This window comes from Perognathus longimembris, chromosome 6, assembly GCF_023159225.1.
Source record: "Perognathus longimembris pacificus isolate PPM17 chromosome 6, ASM2315922v1, whole genome shotgun sequence".
Classification (NCBI taxonomy): domain Eukaryota; kingdom Metazoa; phylum Chordata; class Mammalia; order Rodentia; family Heteromyidae; genus Perognathus; species Perognathus longimembris.
The window spans coordinates 12335577-12353928 of record NC_063166.1 but is presented as its reverse complement, the minus strand read 5'-3'; the positions used below and the strand labels follow the sequence as shown (position 1 = coordinate 12353928).

General features: G+C 41.9%; 1 protein-coding gene across 1 annotated transcript in view; it reads right to left on the bottom strand.

The window, feature by feature from the left end:
• Nudt3 (nudix hydrolase 3) overlaps positions 1 to 18352 on the bottom strand; it is a 44695-nt gene that overhangs the window by 16809 nt on the left and 9534 nt on the right. The window contains exon 2 of the mRNA XM_048347933.1: positions 7634 to 7744. Coding sequence (XP_048203890.1) covers positions 7634 to 7744 — 111 coding nt within the window. The remainder of the gene's footprint in view (positions 1 to 7633; positions 7745 to 18352) is intronic.

Here is an 18352-nt window from a genome sequence, read left to right as displayed (position 1 = left end):
CCTGCACTATCTCTGTATCTTATCTGAGTACACTGGAAACCGTGTATACTGGTATTAGAACTAGGAAATAGAAAGGGAATACCAAAATCGAGAGACACAGGGTAAAAAAGACAAATGACTACAAAAGCAATATTTGCAAAACTGTTTGGTGTAAATGAACTAAACAACTCATGGGGGGAAAGGGAAAGGGGGAGGGGGGAATGAGGGAGGAGGTAACAAACAGTACAAGAAATGTATCCAATGCCTAACGTATGAAACTGTAACCTCTCTGTACCTGTTTGACAATAAAAATTTAATTAAAAAAAGAAACTATCAACATAAGATGATTATATGTAGTTTATAAGAGACATGATGATGGGCTGGGAATGTGGTCTAGTGGTAGAGTACTTGTCTAGCATGCATGAAGCTCTGGGTTCGATTCCTCAGCACCACATATACAGAAAAAGCCAGAAGTGGCACTGTGACTCAAGTGGTAGAATGCTAACCTTGAGCAAAAAGAAGTCAGGGACAATGTTCAGAGGCCCTGAGTTCAAGTCCCAGGACTGGCCAAAAGAAAAAAAAGACATGATGATTCAAACATCTATAATGCTGTGACCAAAGAAGCTAAAAACATGACCTGTTCTCAAGTAAAAATAAAGACATGGTGATCCTGGAGGCAGGCACCAGTGGATCAACATCTGTAACTCTAGCTACTAAGTAGGAGGCTGAGACCTAGGGGATGGTTGTTTGAAGACAGCCCAGGCAGCAAAGTCCACCTCCAATTAACCAGCAAAAAGCCAGGCAGGAGGTGTGGCTCAAATGGTAGAATATCAGCTGAGTAAGCAAGTATAAAGAATCCGAGGCTCTGAGTTCAAACTCCAGTACCGGGGGGGGGGGGGTTTAAAAAAAAAAAAAGACAAGGCAATCCTGACAAACTCAAATCTGTCTGGTACCCATTTTATCATTGTGTTTCATATTTTCTAGCTCAGGATTCTGCATATGGCATATAAGTACTTATGTCTATATTCTACAAAAGCCAAATGGATTTAACTCAAAATTATCTGGCTTAGGTATGGTGACCGGTCCTGTCACACTTATCTGAAGTAACCATACAAAGGCTGTGATGTATCAGGTCTAGGAAGGCAAAGTACAGAAACAAACCTGTCCGTCAGACCCTGACTATACCTTGTACATTCCCCATTACCCCAAATCCTTTCAAAAAGTGGAACTCCCCATTCTGCTCCAGAGTAAAATACTTATCATGAGCTGGCACTGGTGGCTCATGCCTAGTTATAATCCTAGCTACTCAGGAAGCTGAGATCTAAAGATTGTGGTTTGAAGCCAACCCAAGGAAGGAAAGTCAGTGAGACTCTTATCTCCACTAAACTACCAAAAAAGCTGGAAATGGATTTGTGACTCAAGTGGTAGAGAGCTAGCCTTGAGTAAAAAGCAGCTCAGGGACAGGGCTCATGTCCTGGTTCAAGCCCCAGAATTGACACAAAACAGAAAAACCCCAAAATACCTCACCTTATACTTCATTCCTACCTGTCATCTCCCTTATGGAAGAAACTGCGCCACCACCACTCTACCATCCTCAAACCATGTCCCACCAATATACATATATATGTATACGTACATACATACACGCACATATCACATATATATGTATGTGCATATATGTAAATAAGCAGGTCTAAAATGCCTTCTGAGAGGTCAAGAAGCTCTTAGGATACAACATGTGACTTTAATCTTTAAAAATAATTTTTAATATCTGGCCATGTGTAATGGCAAGCCTATGATCCTAGGTACTTGAGGCAGAGATTAGGGGATGGCAGTTCCAGGGCAGCCCAGGCAAAAAGAAGTTCTCAAGACTCCATTTCAACCAATGGGTGAGTGTGGTGGTATGCACCCAGCTACAAAGGTAGCACAAGTATGAATGAGGATTGCAACACAGGCTAGTGGGGGCATAAATCAAGATGCCACCTCAATAATATTCAATGCAAAAGGGAGGCATGGCTCAAGTGGTAGAGCGTCTGCCTAGAGTGCTCAAGTATAGAGCACTCAGCCCTGGGTCCAATTCCCAGCACTGGCAAAAAGTTATAATTTCCTTTGTGTTTATATTATCTGTGAGATGTTTAACTCACTGAGGGAAAAACCAAGTGTGTCTCATATTTCCATATCCCCAGAATGCACACTGAATATTTGTTGAATACCTACAATACAACATACAACCATCAGTAAATAGCTATGAAGGTACAGGTTCTAAAGTGGGGTGTGTCATAGTTTGTCTCTCCAGATTCAGGTCTATATGATAAAACCTGACACACTGTAACTCAGAAAGTTCTGAGGGGCCACTGAATGTCCTTTCCTAGAGGGTGATTCTCTGCAAATGTATAGTACTTGGTAGGTTAGTACAGAAAAGCAAGGGAGGATGGTGGACATGACTAAAGCAGTTACTACTCACAGGGAAACTGGACTGGTCAGGATTCTTATCTGAATCAAGACAATCCAATTAGATTTGTTAAGAGAAGGATTTATTAAGGGATATGAACAGCTTACAGAATCATTGGGGGAGCTGAAGAAACAGATTGCAGGCCAAGAACAAGTCCCCAAAATTCACTGAAGAACTGGGTTGCCCAGGGAGTTGTTGCTGCTTTGGGATGGGTCAGGAACCTGCCAAATAAGAACCACCAGCCAAATGAGGAAGTTGACATTACAGCTGCCAATTCCAGACTGTACTCCTCTGTCAAAATGTGTGTCACCCAAATGGATGGCTTGCTCTCTTCAGAACCTCCCGTTTCTCTCCTTATTGCTATAACTAAAGCAGTTTGTGTAGGCTGCGGGCATGACTCAAGTGGCAGAGAACCTACTTAGCAAAGCAAGCTCCTCAGTCTGAACCCCAGTAGCAGTATTAGCAAAAGGAAAAAGAAAAAAAAAGCAGTCTGTGTAGTGTTTGGGGGTGGGGGGGGGAGGTGTTTTGAGACAGTCAGACTAAAGGTTCTGATGCCTTCATGTCTAAGGCAAAGAACATAATCTTACCTGCCCAAGCTGGTGTAAAACTCAAGATCCTCCTATCTTTCAAATACTGGGATTACAGATGCTCACCATTATAACCAGCTCTGTGCAGTACTTTCTGTTGGGGCAAGTCTCAGATTCATGAGGTAGCTTTTATTGCATCTATTCTAAGAGTCTGGGAAAAGCTTTTTCTGGCCTTCTGGTCTCATGTTCAAAATGGATATGGAAACAGTCAATCCAGAGTTTAGTCCTCAAAGAGCACTTCTCTCCATAGCTCCATAAGGAGGAATTCTCAGAACTGTATTTTGTAATACTCTATAAACATAGCTAGATTCTCAAAATCTTCTAAAGATCCAGTTAAAATGAGATTCTAATAGGTATGGTGATGCAAGGACTGTATAACAAGACTATGTTACAAAATACAAAGGAAAACAGCCAGGTACCAGTGCCTCATTGCCTATAATCCTTGCTACTGTGGAGGCTGAGATCTGAGGATCAAGGTTCAAAGCTACTGCAGGCAGAGAAGTCTACAAGACTCCATCTCCAAAACACCTACCAAAAAGCCAGGCTAATGGGTGAAAAAGTACAGTAATGGAGCTTACTGGACATGATGAAAGTGAACTATACAACTCATCGGTGGAGGGGCTAGGAATATGGCCTACTGGCAAGAGTGCTTGCCTCGTATACATGAAGCCCTGGGTTCGATTCCCCAGCACCACATATATAAAAAAATGGCCAGAAGTGGTGCTGTGGCTCAAATGGCAGAGTGCTATCCTTGAGCAAAAAGAAGCCAGGGACAGTGCTCAGGCCCAGAGTCCAAGGCCCGGGACTGGCAAAAAAAGAAACAAAAACAAAACAAAACAAAAAACAACTCATTGGTGGAAACAGGAGAGCGGGACTAAGAGAGAGGGACAGAAAAGACTGTATGAAAGGAAGTGTACTATTTTCCTGACTCATATAATTATAATCCCTCTGTACATCACCTTTATAATAATAAAGTAAAATTTAAAAGTCAGGCTTACAGATGTGGTTCAAGTGGTAGAATGCAGCTGGGTAAGTAGGCTGAGCGAATGCAAGGCCCTGAGTTCAAACCCATACTGGCAAAACAAAATAAAACAGAAAAAGAAAACAAAATAAACACCAGATTTTCATAGGTATGAATTAGGGCCTGCAATTTTCTTTTTCTATCAATTTCCAGGCCAATATTGATGGTATAGGTCCACCAATTACATGGAGTATTAAAGGCTCATATCAATGATTATGATTTACTCCTTTTCACTCCTGTTTTTTGTTGTTGTTGGGGGTGGTGTTGTTCATTTTTTTATCCATGGTGGGGCTTGAACTCAGGGTCTGGTTGCTATCTCTAAGCATCTCTAATCTTTTTTGATAAAGGTTAGTGTGTTCTACCACTTAAAGCCACAGATGAGAGTTTCATAGACTTTCCTACCTGGGCTGGCTTTGAACTGCAATCCTCAGATCTCAGCCTCTTGAGTAGCCAGGATTAAAGGCAAGAGTCACCAGCACCAGACTCACTCCTGTTTTTGGTACATAAAGCTTTACTAAATAGTCAGGCCCATTTATTTATGCACTGTGTTGTCTGGGGCTACTTTTGCCTACAATAGCAGAGTTAAGCAGTTATGATAGAAGCTTTATAGTGATTCTTTTCCAGTCTAAAAATACAAATTATCTGTTTATTCTTTTAAAGAATAAGCATATGTCACATTCCAATATAAGCAAATTCCTAACCAAAGATTTTATTTTCTATTGGTCATGCTTTTAAATTGCCTTAAGGCTTTTGAAAGTCATAGCTTGTGAAGGTTTTATAAGTTTGAACATGGAGCTGTCATTTCACTTGCCAGCACTAGTCTTGGCATGAATATGTGAAGAAACTGGAACACCAGTCACAAGGTGTGTGCTGGGGTGTTGCCTGGAAAGGTGCTTTTTTTCTCAAATCAAAAGAGACCCACTAGGGCTGGGAATATGTCCAAGTGGCAAGAGTACTTGCCTTGTATACTTGAAGCCCTGGGTTCATTTCCTCAGCACCACATATATAGAAAAAGCCAGAAGTGGCGCTGTGGCTCCAGTGGCAGAGTGCTAGCCTTAAGCAAAAAGAAGCCAAGGACAGTGCTCAGGCCCTGAGTTCAAGCCCCAGGACTGGCAAAAAATAAAATAAAAAAGAGACACCCACTAGGCAAAACTGCTATTTCTTGCATTTGAAGAGCGAGTGAAGGTAGAGCAGTGGGGGCCATGGGAGCCATGTTGCAACAAGGAAAACAGCCCAAAAACAAAAGCCAATGTGCTAAGAATGGGGAAACAAAAGGGAGGATTTCAAATGGGATACATGATCACCACAGAGATCCCTATCTATTTGCAAAAGAGAGGCATAGGCCAGCGTAATCCTGCAGGAACTCACAGTGCGAAAATAATTCCTTGAGTGTACTAAGGGCAATTAGTCTATTGGGGCTTCAGCAGGTGGGAGACCAACATATCTCCTTAAATTAATCTTAAAATCCCTTGCAGACTAGAACAGGAAAACAAGAATTTAAAAATACTACCTATATGTGTGCTAGGCAAATACACAAGGATAATAAAACTTACACCATCCAGTTTTTAAGTCCTAAAGTAATATAAACAGAATAGAACATAGTGCTGCCACAAGAGGCTATGGAGAGAAACATTTCCTCCTTCCTCGTTTTTTTGTATTTATTTTTTGCCAGTCCTGGGCCTTGAACTCAGGGCCTGAGCACTGTCCCTGGCTTCTTTTTGCTCAAGGCTAGCACTCTGCCACTTGAGCCACAGCACCACTTTTGGCTGTTTTCTATATATGTGGTGCTAAGTAATGGAACCCAGGGCTTCATGTATATGAGGCAAGCACTCTTGCCACTAGGCCATAGTCCCAGCCTCTCCTCTTGGTTTTGAATTGCAATCTGTTTCTCAGTTTCCCCTTGACTGTAAGCTTTTGATTTCGGTTTATTCTGGAGTGTCTAGTAAGATATATCAAACCCGATCCATGTAGCTGGGCGCAGATGGTTCATGTCTGTAATCCTAGCAAGTCAGGAGGACGAGAACTGAGGATCACAGTTGGAAGCCAGTCCAAGTAGAAAAGTGCATGAGTCTCTCATCTTCAGTTAACCAGAAAAGCAGAACTGGTTCTGTTGCCCAAACTGGTAGAGCACTAGCCTAGAGGGCAAAAGCTCAGGGACAGTGACCAGGCCATGAGTTCAAGCCCTAGGACCAGCCAACAACAACAAAAAATGTGACTTAGTGGTAGAGTGCTTGCCTAGCACGCATGAAGCCCTGGGTTTGATTCCTCAGTACCACATGATTAAAAAAAAAAAACCCACAAAAAAACAGGAGTGGCACTGTTGCTCAAGTGGTAGAGTGCTAGCCTAGAGCAAAAGAAGCTCAGGCCCTGAGTTCACGCCCCACGACCGGCAAACAAAACAAAACAAACAAAAGGATCTGATGTGTAAATGGCACATAATGTGACCAAATAAAACTGAAGATATTATCACCTCTCAATGAACATGGAGAGCTCTGCACAGACAGTTCTGTCTAACAGAATAGCCACTATTCCACAATTCCACAGCTAAGATCTAGGAAGCACAGGTGAGTAAGTGGGTCTTCCTCATCTCCTTTCCTTTTATTCCTCCAGAGGCTAAGAAGGCACTAGTACAAATCCAGCTTACACCTCTTATTCTTAGAGCTGATACTGATCTTTTACTACAGGCAACAAAGGTATGTTGGAAGAGATCCTTGGGAAGTTACAAAGGACTGTCAGGCAGCATTAGATATACTCACTAGTAAGATCCCTCTTCCTGCACTTCAGGATGCCTGATAAACAACCAAGTCACAAACCATCTGTTAGAATATATTAGACATTGCCAGAAACCACACAGACATCCAGGTACAAAATAACAAATGAAAAGTTTATTGCCAGCAAAGGGACTGGCAAGACCCCTTCTCACTGGGAGAAGTGAGAAGTGTGGTCTATTGTTGTTTAGGAAGAGAGCATGATAAGCTATGGGAAAGGAAGCTATCAGGCTTACACCAACAAAGACCCAAGGAAGACTTGACTCATACCTGGAATCCTAGCAACTCAAGACCCTGAGATATGAAGATAGAGATTCAAAGCCAGCCCAGGCAGGAAAGACCCTGACACTCTTTTTTTTTTTTGGCCAGTCCTGGGCCTTGGACTCAGGGCCTGAGCACTGTCCCTGGCTTCTTCCCGCTCAAGGCTAGCACTCTGCCACGTGAGCCACAGCGCTGCTTCTGGCCGTTTTTTCTGTATATGTGGTGCTGGGGAATCGAACCTAGGGCCTCGTGTATCCGAGGCAGGCACTCTTGCCACTAGGCTATATCCCCAGCCCAACCCTGACACTCTTATCTCTAATTAACCACCAGAAAACCAGAAGTAGAGCTGTGCTTAAAGTGGTAGAGCGCTAGCTTTAGCAGAAAAGTCCAGGGATAGCACCCAGGCCCAGGGTTCAAGACCCATGACTGACAAAAAAAAAATGGCATGTCTAACCACTAACTGCTATTGCTCTGTGATGATGTTTATGTAGTGAGTGGTGACACACAGACAAGACAGACTCACGGTTACAAGATACAGTTGTGGCCTTTGTTTCTCCTTGCATACCTCCTCACAGACTTCCCGAACTGCTGCCACACCTGGCTCCTCCTCAGGCTCCATGCCTCCTCCAGGGACAATCCATCGGTCTGGATGGCGACTACTGCTCACAAGCAACACCTGAAGTCACAGAGGTTAACACTGGAGGTTAAAAATACAAAATAACATATTCATATAAATTCAGAGTTTAAACAGCTGAAATGTCAAAGTAACGAACTCTTTAACCCTTCTCCAAATCACTTTTTTTTTTCCTTTTTGTTAGTTGTGGGGCTTGAACTCCGGGCCTGGGCATTGTCCCTGAGCTCTTCAGCTCAAGGCTAGTGCTCTACCACTTGAGCCACCTTGCCACTTCCAGTTTTCCAGTGGTTAATTGGAAATAAGAGTCTCACGGACTTTCCTTCCTGGGCTGGCTTTAAACTTCGATCCTCAGATCTCAGCCTCCACTTGGTGTGGGCTTCCAAATCACTTTTTGTATGTAAAAGCAGACATTTACCTAGTAAATACCCTCTCCTCCTACAGTCCTTTGTTCTATTATTCCCTGTTCCTTTTCTAAAAGCCCTTAGAACACCCACCAGACAAGGTGACAAAAAGACTAAAACCACAACTGTTCTAGATGAGTCCGTAAGTGCAGAAAGAGATGGCCAGAAAGAAACTACTTGGCAGTGGTTGTGCCACAGTCCAACACTTTCCCACCAATGATCTCATTCCTGTGGGTTCCATTTCCTGCTTCATTAGATGGCCACAGGCAACTACACCCTAAGCTCTCTTGTACACTGGGAACCTAGTGTTCTCATCCACAAAAGAAGTTCAAAAATGCCCTTTATCTCCTTCAACTACAACACTTAGAAGAAATGGGGGGGGGGGGGGGGACAGACCCAATCTACATCAACTTATAGTTTTACTAATAAAGGTTTAAAAAAAAAGTAGGCAAACTAAAACTACAGCCCAAGCTCAGCTGCCTCAGATTAATGCCTGTAGTCAGAGCTACTCAGGAATCTGAAATCTAAGGATCATGGGCTAGAAACCAGCCCAGGCAGCGAAATCCAAGAGACTCTTTATTTTCTTATCTCTAACTAATTAATCACCACCACTCCACAAAAACAAAACAAAACAAAAAAAAGGGGGGGGGAGCCTGAGGCAAAAAGTGATAGAGCACTAGGCTTTGAGGAAAAAAAGCTCAGGACAGTGTCCAAGCCCCAAGTTAAAGCCCCAGGATCCTCCCACACCCCAAAAAGGGCTAAAAATATAGGCTTATTAATTGAAACTTGACCAGTATTCTGGTGTTGGTTGAAATAAAAGTTTATAATTTCTCTAGTTTTAATTTCCTTTCCTTACTCCTCTCTCTGGCAAGACACTACACCCACTTTGAGGGAAATGTGTTCCAGATACTCTGAAAGCTCTGGAAATGTAATCTACATCACTGAAAATGTGATTTACAAGTGACACAGCATAGTCATATTATTAATTTGTAGAGAATGGTATGCAGTAATATACCTAATGTGATCCTGTTTCCAATAGTGCAATGCCCTGGCACTCAACGGCCCTTCAGCACTGTCATTACTGCCAAAGAGCTCTGAAGTACCTAGTGGCACAAGGGTTGCCTACCCTTGGAACGAACCAGAATGTTCATCAGACCTTTCATGTACTTCCAAACTCTATGCTCTCTGCAAATGGCCTCTTTAGAGGAGTCCGTTCTCATCATCTGTATATCTTCTTTAAAAAAGTAAGACCAGGTAGGGCACTGGTGGCTCATGCCTGTAATCCTAGCTACTCAAGAGGATGAGATCTGAGGATTGCAGTTCCAAGCCAGCTGGGGAAGGAAAGTCCATGAGACACTCATCTCCAATTAACCATCAAAAAAATTGCTGGAAGTAGAGCTGTGACTCAAGTGTCATAGTGCTAACACTGAGCACAAAAAAGCTCAGGGAGCCAGGTACCAGATGCTCATACCTGTAACCCTAGCTACTCAGGAGGCTGAGATCTGAGGATCGTGATTCAAAGCCAGCCCAGGCAGGAAGGTCTGTAAGACTCTGAACTCCAACTGGCCCCAAAAAGCCAGAGTGGAGCTGTGGCTCAAGTGGTACTGTGCTAACATGGAGCATAGGCTCAGGGATAGCATGCAGGACCCAAGTTTAACCCCAGGGACTGAAAACACACCCATACCCACACCCACACAAAAGTGCCACCTCTGGTGGGTGATTCTAATAGAGGATGAAGTGTCTCATAGGGATAGGGGCTCATGAGTCTGTAAGTCTGAATTCAATTTTGTTGTGAAACTAAAATACTTTAAAAAAAATAAAGTCTAATACAGATGCTGGTGGTTCATGCCCATATCGACCTGGGAGGCTGACATTGGAAACATCATGATTTGAGTCCAGCCTGGACAGAAAAATTCATGAGACTCCATTTCAATGGAAGAAGCTGGGCACAGGGGAATACTACTGACATCCCAAACTGATAGGAAGCCTAAAATAAGTTGTCTAGGCACATGCCCGGCCTGAGTAGGAAGTGAGATGATATCTTAAAAATACCAGTACAAAAAAAAGTGGCATGGCTCAGTGGTAGAGCGCTTGCTTTAGCAAGTCCAAGTAGGAATTTAGACACTAATACCACCCCCCCAAAAGCCTATTTTAATTGTACTAAAAATAAAACATTTTTGAATACTGGATATATATTTAAATTATGCTGTTGAATGTACTTTAATGCATCAATAAAAGCACAAAATTATTAATAACAGCCATAACTAATTTCTTCAACAGTTTAGAATGTTTCCAGCTCAATTCATGTTAAATATAATCTAATTAAATTCTCATAATAACCCTAGGAAGTAAACATTGTTAGTGAAGAACATACTTCAATTTCACACTTGAAGAAATTGTAGTTTAAAGTGAACAACTCAGTCAGACACTGGTGGTTCATGCCAGCAATCCTAGGTACTCAGGAAGCTGAGATCTGAGGATGCTGGTTCAAAGCCAGCCCAGGCAGGAAAGTCCAAGAGACTCTTATCTCCAATTAGTCACCAGAAAACCAGAAGTGGCACTGTATATCAAAATGGCAGAGTATTAGCCTTGAGCTGGAGAGCTCAGGGCCAGTGCTCTGGCCCCTGATTTCAAGCCCCACGACCAACCAAAACAAACAAACACAAAGTGTACAACTCAGCTGGGTGTCAGTGGCTCATTCCTATAATCCTAGCTACTCAAGAGACAGATCCAGAGGATCACTGTTCCATGTCAGGCCCAGCAGAAAAGTCCATAAATTTCAGCTCCAAAATAACCAGCAAAAAGCTGGACTGAAGGCATGACTCACAGTAGAATGCCATCCAAACAAGCAAGCTGAATGGGTATGAGGCCCTGAGTTCCAACCCCAGTAAAGGAAAAATCAGACTTGAACTTTAATCTGAATGGAAAGATTATGCTTGTAGCTTCTGTTCTAAAGCACAGGAGTTCTAACAGGTTAAATTAACAAAACATGCTTAGTGCATATGATTAAGTACAATACCCAAATCAGCAAGGACCTAGTTTTCCCTCTACTTTTCTGGGTGACCAAGAGCTGAATGACATTCATAGTTAGTTCATATACTGAGAGGCTGCTAACATGCTAGCAGTCATACCTAGGTTCACTGGATGTACTCTAGGCTCCCAAATTTACAGCTGTTCCAGGAAGATATTGAGTTCCACGTATTCCTTTGCAAGTTAATTTTGATCCTGATTATTTCAAATCTATTGGAACTTAGTAACATCTACTAAAGGAAGGTATTACACAAAGAAGATTCCTCAAAATGGCAAATAACCAAAAGGAAAGAAAGATATAAAGGGCAAACTCAACTCTTCTACCCAAAGCACTAAAAAAACTGATCTTGCACCCCAGTCTATGAAGAACAGTAAGTAAAGGGTAGTAGGCTTGTATTTTAAGGGTAAGAAGTAAGCTCAGCAGTTGTGGGAGATTAGGGAGTCTTGGCAGTGTTGGGAAAGTAGGCCAAAAATAGATGCATCAAACGCAGTTCTGATCCACATACATTTTTAGTAATTGTACTTTTATAACTTCCACATGTCCAACTCAAAATTAATCCAGCTATCAGTTTTGTCTTTGGAAATGAGAGGTTCCTCCTATCCTCATAATCACCATCAGACCACAGCACCAATTATGACACTGCCCTACAACCTAACAGATTTTGCTCCCATCACTCATCTTCTCTACCTCTGCATTCCTACCTCCAACCAAAAGGGACTCATTCTATATTCCACATTTTGTTTGTGGATGGGTGTGACGGTGGCACAGCTTAAGAAGAGCAGGAGGGAAAAGAATGAAAAGATATTTAGTTGTCTCCTATGATCTGTTCCCCTTTAATCCATAAAAAGCTGTTAAAGCTTTTTGTTAAATCAAGCTCAATAAAATAAAACTGAGGGCTGGGATGTAGCTCAGTGGCAAAGCGCTTGCCTAGCAAGTGCAACGTCCTGGGTTTGATCCCCAGTACCAAAAAAAGAAAAGATGAGGCTGGGAATATAGCCTAGTGGCAAGAGTGCTTGCCTCATATACATGAAGCCCTGGGTTTGATTCCCCAGCACCACGTATATAGAAAATGGCCAGAAGTGGCACTGTGGTTCAAATGGCAGAGTACTAGCCTTGAACAAAAAGAAGCCAGGGGACAATGCTCAGGCCCTGAGTTCAAGGCCCAGGACTGTCCCCCCCCCCAAAAAAAAAAAAAAAAAACAACCCACAAAAGATGATCTTTGACCAAAAAAGAAAAGACAAAAAAAATTTAAAAAATTAAAAAAAAGCAAAACAAAAAAACTGACCACACCTGTTTTGTGTGTGTTGGTCCTGGGTCTTGAACTCAGGGTGTTGTCTCTGACCTTCTTTTGATCAAGGCACAGCTCCACTTCCAACTTTTTTTCGGGGGAGGGGGTAGTTTATTGGAGATAAGAGTCTCCCAGGGGCTGGGAATATGGCCTAGTGGCAAGAGAGCTTGCCTCATATACATGAAGCCCTGGGTTCGATTCCTCAGCACCACATATACAGAAAACGACCAGAAGTGGCACTGTGGCTCAAGTGGCAGAGTGCTAGCCTTGAGCAAAAAGAAGCCAGGGACAGTGCTCAGGTCCTGAGTCCAAGGCCCAGGACTGGCAAAAAAAAAAGAAAGAGTTTCCCCCAGACTTTCCTGCCTCGGCTTGCTTTGAACTGTGATTCTCTGATCTCTGCCTCCTGAGAAGTTAGTATTACAGGAAGTGAGCCACTGTTGCCCAGCTTGACCACACTGGCTGTTTTTTTGTTTTTGTCTTTTTCTGGTCAGTCATGGGGCTTGAACTCTGGGCCTGGGCACTGTCCCTGAGCTCTTCGGCTTAAGGCTAAGTGCTCTACCACTTGAGCCACAGCACCATTTTCTGTTTTCTGGTAGCTAATTGGAGATAAGAGTCTCAGAGATTTTACTGCCTGGGCTGGCTTTGAACAGTGATCCTCAGATCTCAGCCTCCCAATAAGTAGCTAGAATTACAGGCATGAGCCAAAGGTGCCTGGCTCTGAAAAACATTACAGCGGAAGGCATTGCGGCTTGATGAGCTGAGAAAGAAAGTGGTTAATTACTTCAAAAAATCCCAGTTGTAGAGAATAGGTGTTTTTTCTTCTATCCTTCTTAATTCCTCATAGTTTTAGGAGGGGGAATTCAGGAAACAGACCTAATTAGGGACTACAGTTTCATGTCTGCAGACCCCCAGTAACTGAGCAAGTCTTCCTTGGTCAGTTGTCAGAGTGCCCAATCACTGTGTAGCTCAGGGTATTAAGATGCCCTAGACACAAAGCCACCTGGATTGAGAGAAGATGCATGCACAGCGCAGCAGAGATCTAGACCAAAGTACTTCTCTGAATAAAGTTCTTCCCACTCATGGTTTTTTGTACGGGACATTTGTCATATTACTACTGATAAGGACCCTAGATGGCTAGCCAGTGTTGGCAGTGGAGCAGTAGGCATTATCTGCTACTAAGTTACATTAGTGGCTACGCTGGCTGCAGGGCCAGAAAAGCTGTAACAGGAACAGGCTCTGCTTAGCCTTGAGCAACACAAGAAAATACAGCATCATTAAGCCAATTTTACCATTTGATAACTACAAAACTAACAATAGAGAATAGGCCTTTTGAAAACCTGATGATTCTCTGCCTTCAGTAAAGGCTGTTTTTCAACTTCAGGAACTAATCTTTAGGAAAAGACTCAAAGCCTACATACAGAGTATCAAGTTGATGATTGTTACTGGTGTTAGCTGTTTGCCCTTGTGTCCAATTCCTCTGGTCCTATCTTGTTTATATTGAAGGCCCAGAAGATAATTACATACATCAGAAAACTTAAAAGTAAACTTTATTTTTCAAAAGTGTGGGTTTTTTCCCAGTAATTACTAAACTTTTGTTGGTAACCTAGATTCCCAATTAGTGTTGTGTATGGCTCCTGGGAGTCACAGACCATCTATGCCAGTCCTGACTATCTGGACTCTTGAGAAGATGGTTCATTTCTATTATCCACAAAACTAACTTTCCTTTTGTCTAGAACTCAATTCATTCTACCGTTTGCTTGCCAATCTCTTAATACTACTATCGGTAGAATCAGGTGACAGTTTTCTTGTTCTTCTGTACTTGTACCATTTATTTGTCTGTACAAATAATTTTCGTTATAAATCTGAGCTATAACTCTAGCTATCTTCAGTATTACTGTCAGTCCACAATACAGCACTAATTCTACAGAATGGACTGTGCTCTTCTTTCTTACCAAGCATCAATATCAAAAAGCTTTTCAGACAGGCACAGTGGTACACACCTGTAATCTCAGCTCTTTGGGAAGCTCAGGTGAAAGAATCACTTAGGATCACTTGAGTTCAGGATCACAAGTTTAAAGCCTAGCCTGGACAACATAGTAAAATCCTATCTAAAAAACAACAACAACAAACTGGTAGATCATCATTCCAGGATACAGAAGAACATGCAAAAGAAACATCAAAGGCTGAATGATCTATTTATCCTTACAAACAACTGTAGGTGGGCCTTTTTGTGGGTTTTTGTTTTGTTTTTTTGGCCAGTCCAGGGTCTTGAATTCAGGGCCTGAGCACTAGCCCTGGTTTCTTTTTGCTCAAGGTTAGCACTCTATCACTTGAGCCACAGCATCACTTTCGGCCTTTTCCATTTATGTGGTGCTGAGGAATCAAACCCAGGGCTTCATGTAGGCTAGGCAAGCACTTTACCTCTAACCCACATTCCCAGCCCCAACTGTGGGCCTATTATGCACAGAGTGCTATACAATACTGCAGAGAACAAACCATCAGCAGGAGACATTTGAAAACTCTTAATTTACAACCTAGTGGCCTTATGAGAGTATGCATGCCAAACTTGTGTAGAGGTGTGGAAATTTTTATAATGGGAGGATGAACACTAAATGGCCTTCAAAAGTAGGCTTTGTTGGGGAGGGGGATGTAATTCAAAATCTGTCAAAAGGGGCTGGGAATATGGCTTAGTGGTAAAGTGCTTGCCTAGCATGCATGAAGCCCTGTGTTCAATTCCTCAGCACCACATAAATGGAAAAAGCCAGTGGTGATGCTGTGGCTCAAGAGGCAGAGTGCTAGCCTTGAGCAAAAGGAAGCCAGGGACAATACTCAGGCCAAGAGTTCAAGCACCAGGACTGGCAAAAAAAAAGAAATAATAAAAAATAGCCATGTTTCTGACAAATTAGGCTTCTTCCCACAAAGCACATGTACTGGTGCCAGGATTCGTGATCTGTCACAGCTAGTGGTAACAAGAGAACAAGAAATACTGCTAGCTGGTAGAGATCACAGCTCTATAATTGTAGTACAGCCTCTTCTACCAGTTTGGTTTTTTAAAATGCTGGTGTTTTCAGCACAGCAACAGACAAAGGCCTGATATCTGTCAACTACAGAGAACTCAAAAAACTAAGCCCCTCCAAGCCCAATAAACCTATTAGGAAATGGGCAAAAGAGCTAAAGAGAGACTTCACAAGAGAAGATATAAAAATGGCAAAGAAACACATGAGGAAATGCTCAACATCCCTCCTAGTAAAGGAAATGCAAATAAAAACAACCCTGAGATACCACCTCACCCCAGTTAGAATGGCCTATACTCTGAACTCAGGAAACAGGAACCCTTCTCCATTGTTGGTGGGAGTGCAAATTAGTACAACCACTTTGGAGAACAGTATGGAGGTTTCTCAAAAAGCTCAATATAGACCTACCCTATGACCCAGCCATACCACTCCTAGGCATCTATCCTAAACAGCAAAACCTAAGGTATCAAAAAGACATTTGTACTTCCATGTTTATCGCAGCACAATTCACAATAGCCATAATATGGAAACAACCCAGATGCCCCTCCACAGACGAATGGATCCAAAAAATATGGTACTTATACACAATGGAATACTACATAGCGATTAGGAATGGTGAAATATTGTTATTTGCAGGGAAATGGTCAGAACTCGAACAAATAATGTTGAGCGAGACAAGCCTAGAACACAGAAAACAAAAGGGCATGATCTCCCTGATGACTGTTAACAAAGGGAGACGGAGAGACAGTAGAGACCAAGTCTGTGAATACTATATATGTTCTTGATACATTGTATATTGTATATATGTCTACCTGACCTAGAGAAGGGATAGAAAAACAGGACGTAAGATATCACAAGAAATGTACACACTGCCCTACTATGTAACTGTACCCTTTTTGCACAACACCTTGTAAAAAAATTTGTGTTCAATTAATAAACAAAAAATAAATAAATAAATAAAATGCTGGTGTTTTGAGCCACTTTTTTTTTTTTTTTGTCAGTCATGTGCCTTGAACCCTGGGCCTGGGCACTGTCCCTAAGCTCTTCAGCTCCTAGCAATCTACCACTTTGGGCAACACCACTTTTGGTTTTCTGGTGGTTAAATGGAGATAATCTCATGGATTTTCCTGTGCGGGCTGGTTTTGAACCGCAATCCTTGTATCTCAGCCTCCTGAGTAGCTAGGATTACAGGTGTGAGCCACCAGCATCCAGCTTTTGAACCACTTTTAGAAATACATTTTTGTTTAAAATTTTTCCATTCTTTCAAGTCCTTTTTGTAGATTTGTCAGAAGGAATGCAAGGATTCAAAGTAATCATATCAAAATGTTCAAGACAGATTAAAAGTTCATTGAGAGCTATACATGGCTTATGCCTGTAATCCCTAGTTACTCAGGAATAGTCCTGAGAACAGGAAGATCAAGGTTCAAAGCCAGTTCACAGGCATTAAAGTGCTCAAGACTCTTTTTCAATTAGTCATAAAAATGCTAAACTTAGAGGTATGTCTCAATTGGTAAAGGGACAACCATGAGGAAAAAAGCTGAGCAAGGAGGAAAGTGGGAGGGAGGTAAAGTGGGAGAAAAATGAGGGAGGGGTAACAAGTTTGACAAGAAATGTTCTCACTGCCTTCCCGTACGTAACTGTAACCCCTCTGTACATCACCTCGACAATAAAGTTAACTGTAATAATTTTTTAAAGCAAGCATGTAAGGCCCAGATAAGAAATGGTATGGTATCTCACACCTGTAATCTTAGCTACTCGGGATGTTGAGGTTTGAGGATTAAGGTTTTTAAAGTCAGCCTAGGCAGAAAAATCAGTGAGACTCATATCTCTTATCTCCAACTACCAAAAAGCTGGGAGAAGAGCTGTGACTTAAGTAGTGAAATTGTGGCTTAAGTGGCAGACCACCGAGCAAAACTGAAGGATACTTGAGTTCAAGATCAGGACTGGCATATTCACACACACACAAAAAAACAGTGGTGCCCTAAGTTAAAGCCTTGATAGGGGGGTGGGTGAGTAAGTTAAGGATAAAGATTTACAGAGCAAGAGCTGTGTCATAGAATAAGAAAGTACAGTTCATATAAGACTATTGTTGACATACTGTCTACTGTCGACATTACATTTAAAGCCCTAGGTGAATTTTCTTTGGCGTAGGCCACGTGGCTACTGAATATGTTCTTGGTACACTGTGTATTGTATATATGTCTACCCGACCTAGGGAAGGGAAAGAAAAACAGGGTGTAAGATAGCACAAGAAATGTACACACTGCCCTACTATGTAAATGCACCCCTTGGGCACAACACCTTGACAAAAATTTTTATTTAATTAATAAATAAGTTTAAAAAAAAAAGAAAGTACAGCTTACAAAAGTGCTTGTCCTCCACTGTTGACTACCACTCCAACAGCAACACAATCTATTTCACTGGTACATTTTACTCACTTCCATACTGGCTTCATTTTGGGGGCAACATATTCCTCAAAACCTTTGTCTGGAATGGATCCAAAAAATATGGTACTTATACACAATGGAATACTACATAGCGATTAGGAATTGTGAAATATTGTTATTTGCAGGGAAATGGTCGGAACTCGAACAAATAATGTTGAGTGAGACAAGCCTAGAACACAGAAAACAAAGGGGCATGATCTCCCTGATATATGACTGTTAACAAAGGGAGACGGAGAGACAGTAGAGACCAAGTCTGTGAATACTGTATATGTTCTTGATACATTGTATATTGCATATATGTCAACCTGACCTAGACAAGGGATAGAAAAACAGGTTGTAAGATATCATAAGAAATGTACACACTGCCCTACTATGTAACTGCACCCTCTTTGCACAACACCTTGTAAAAAAATTTATGTCCAATTAATAAAAATAAATAAATTAAAAAAAAAAAAACCTTTGTCTGAC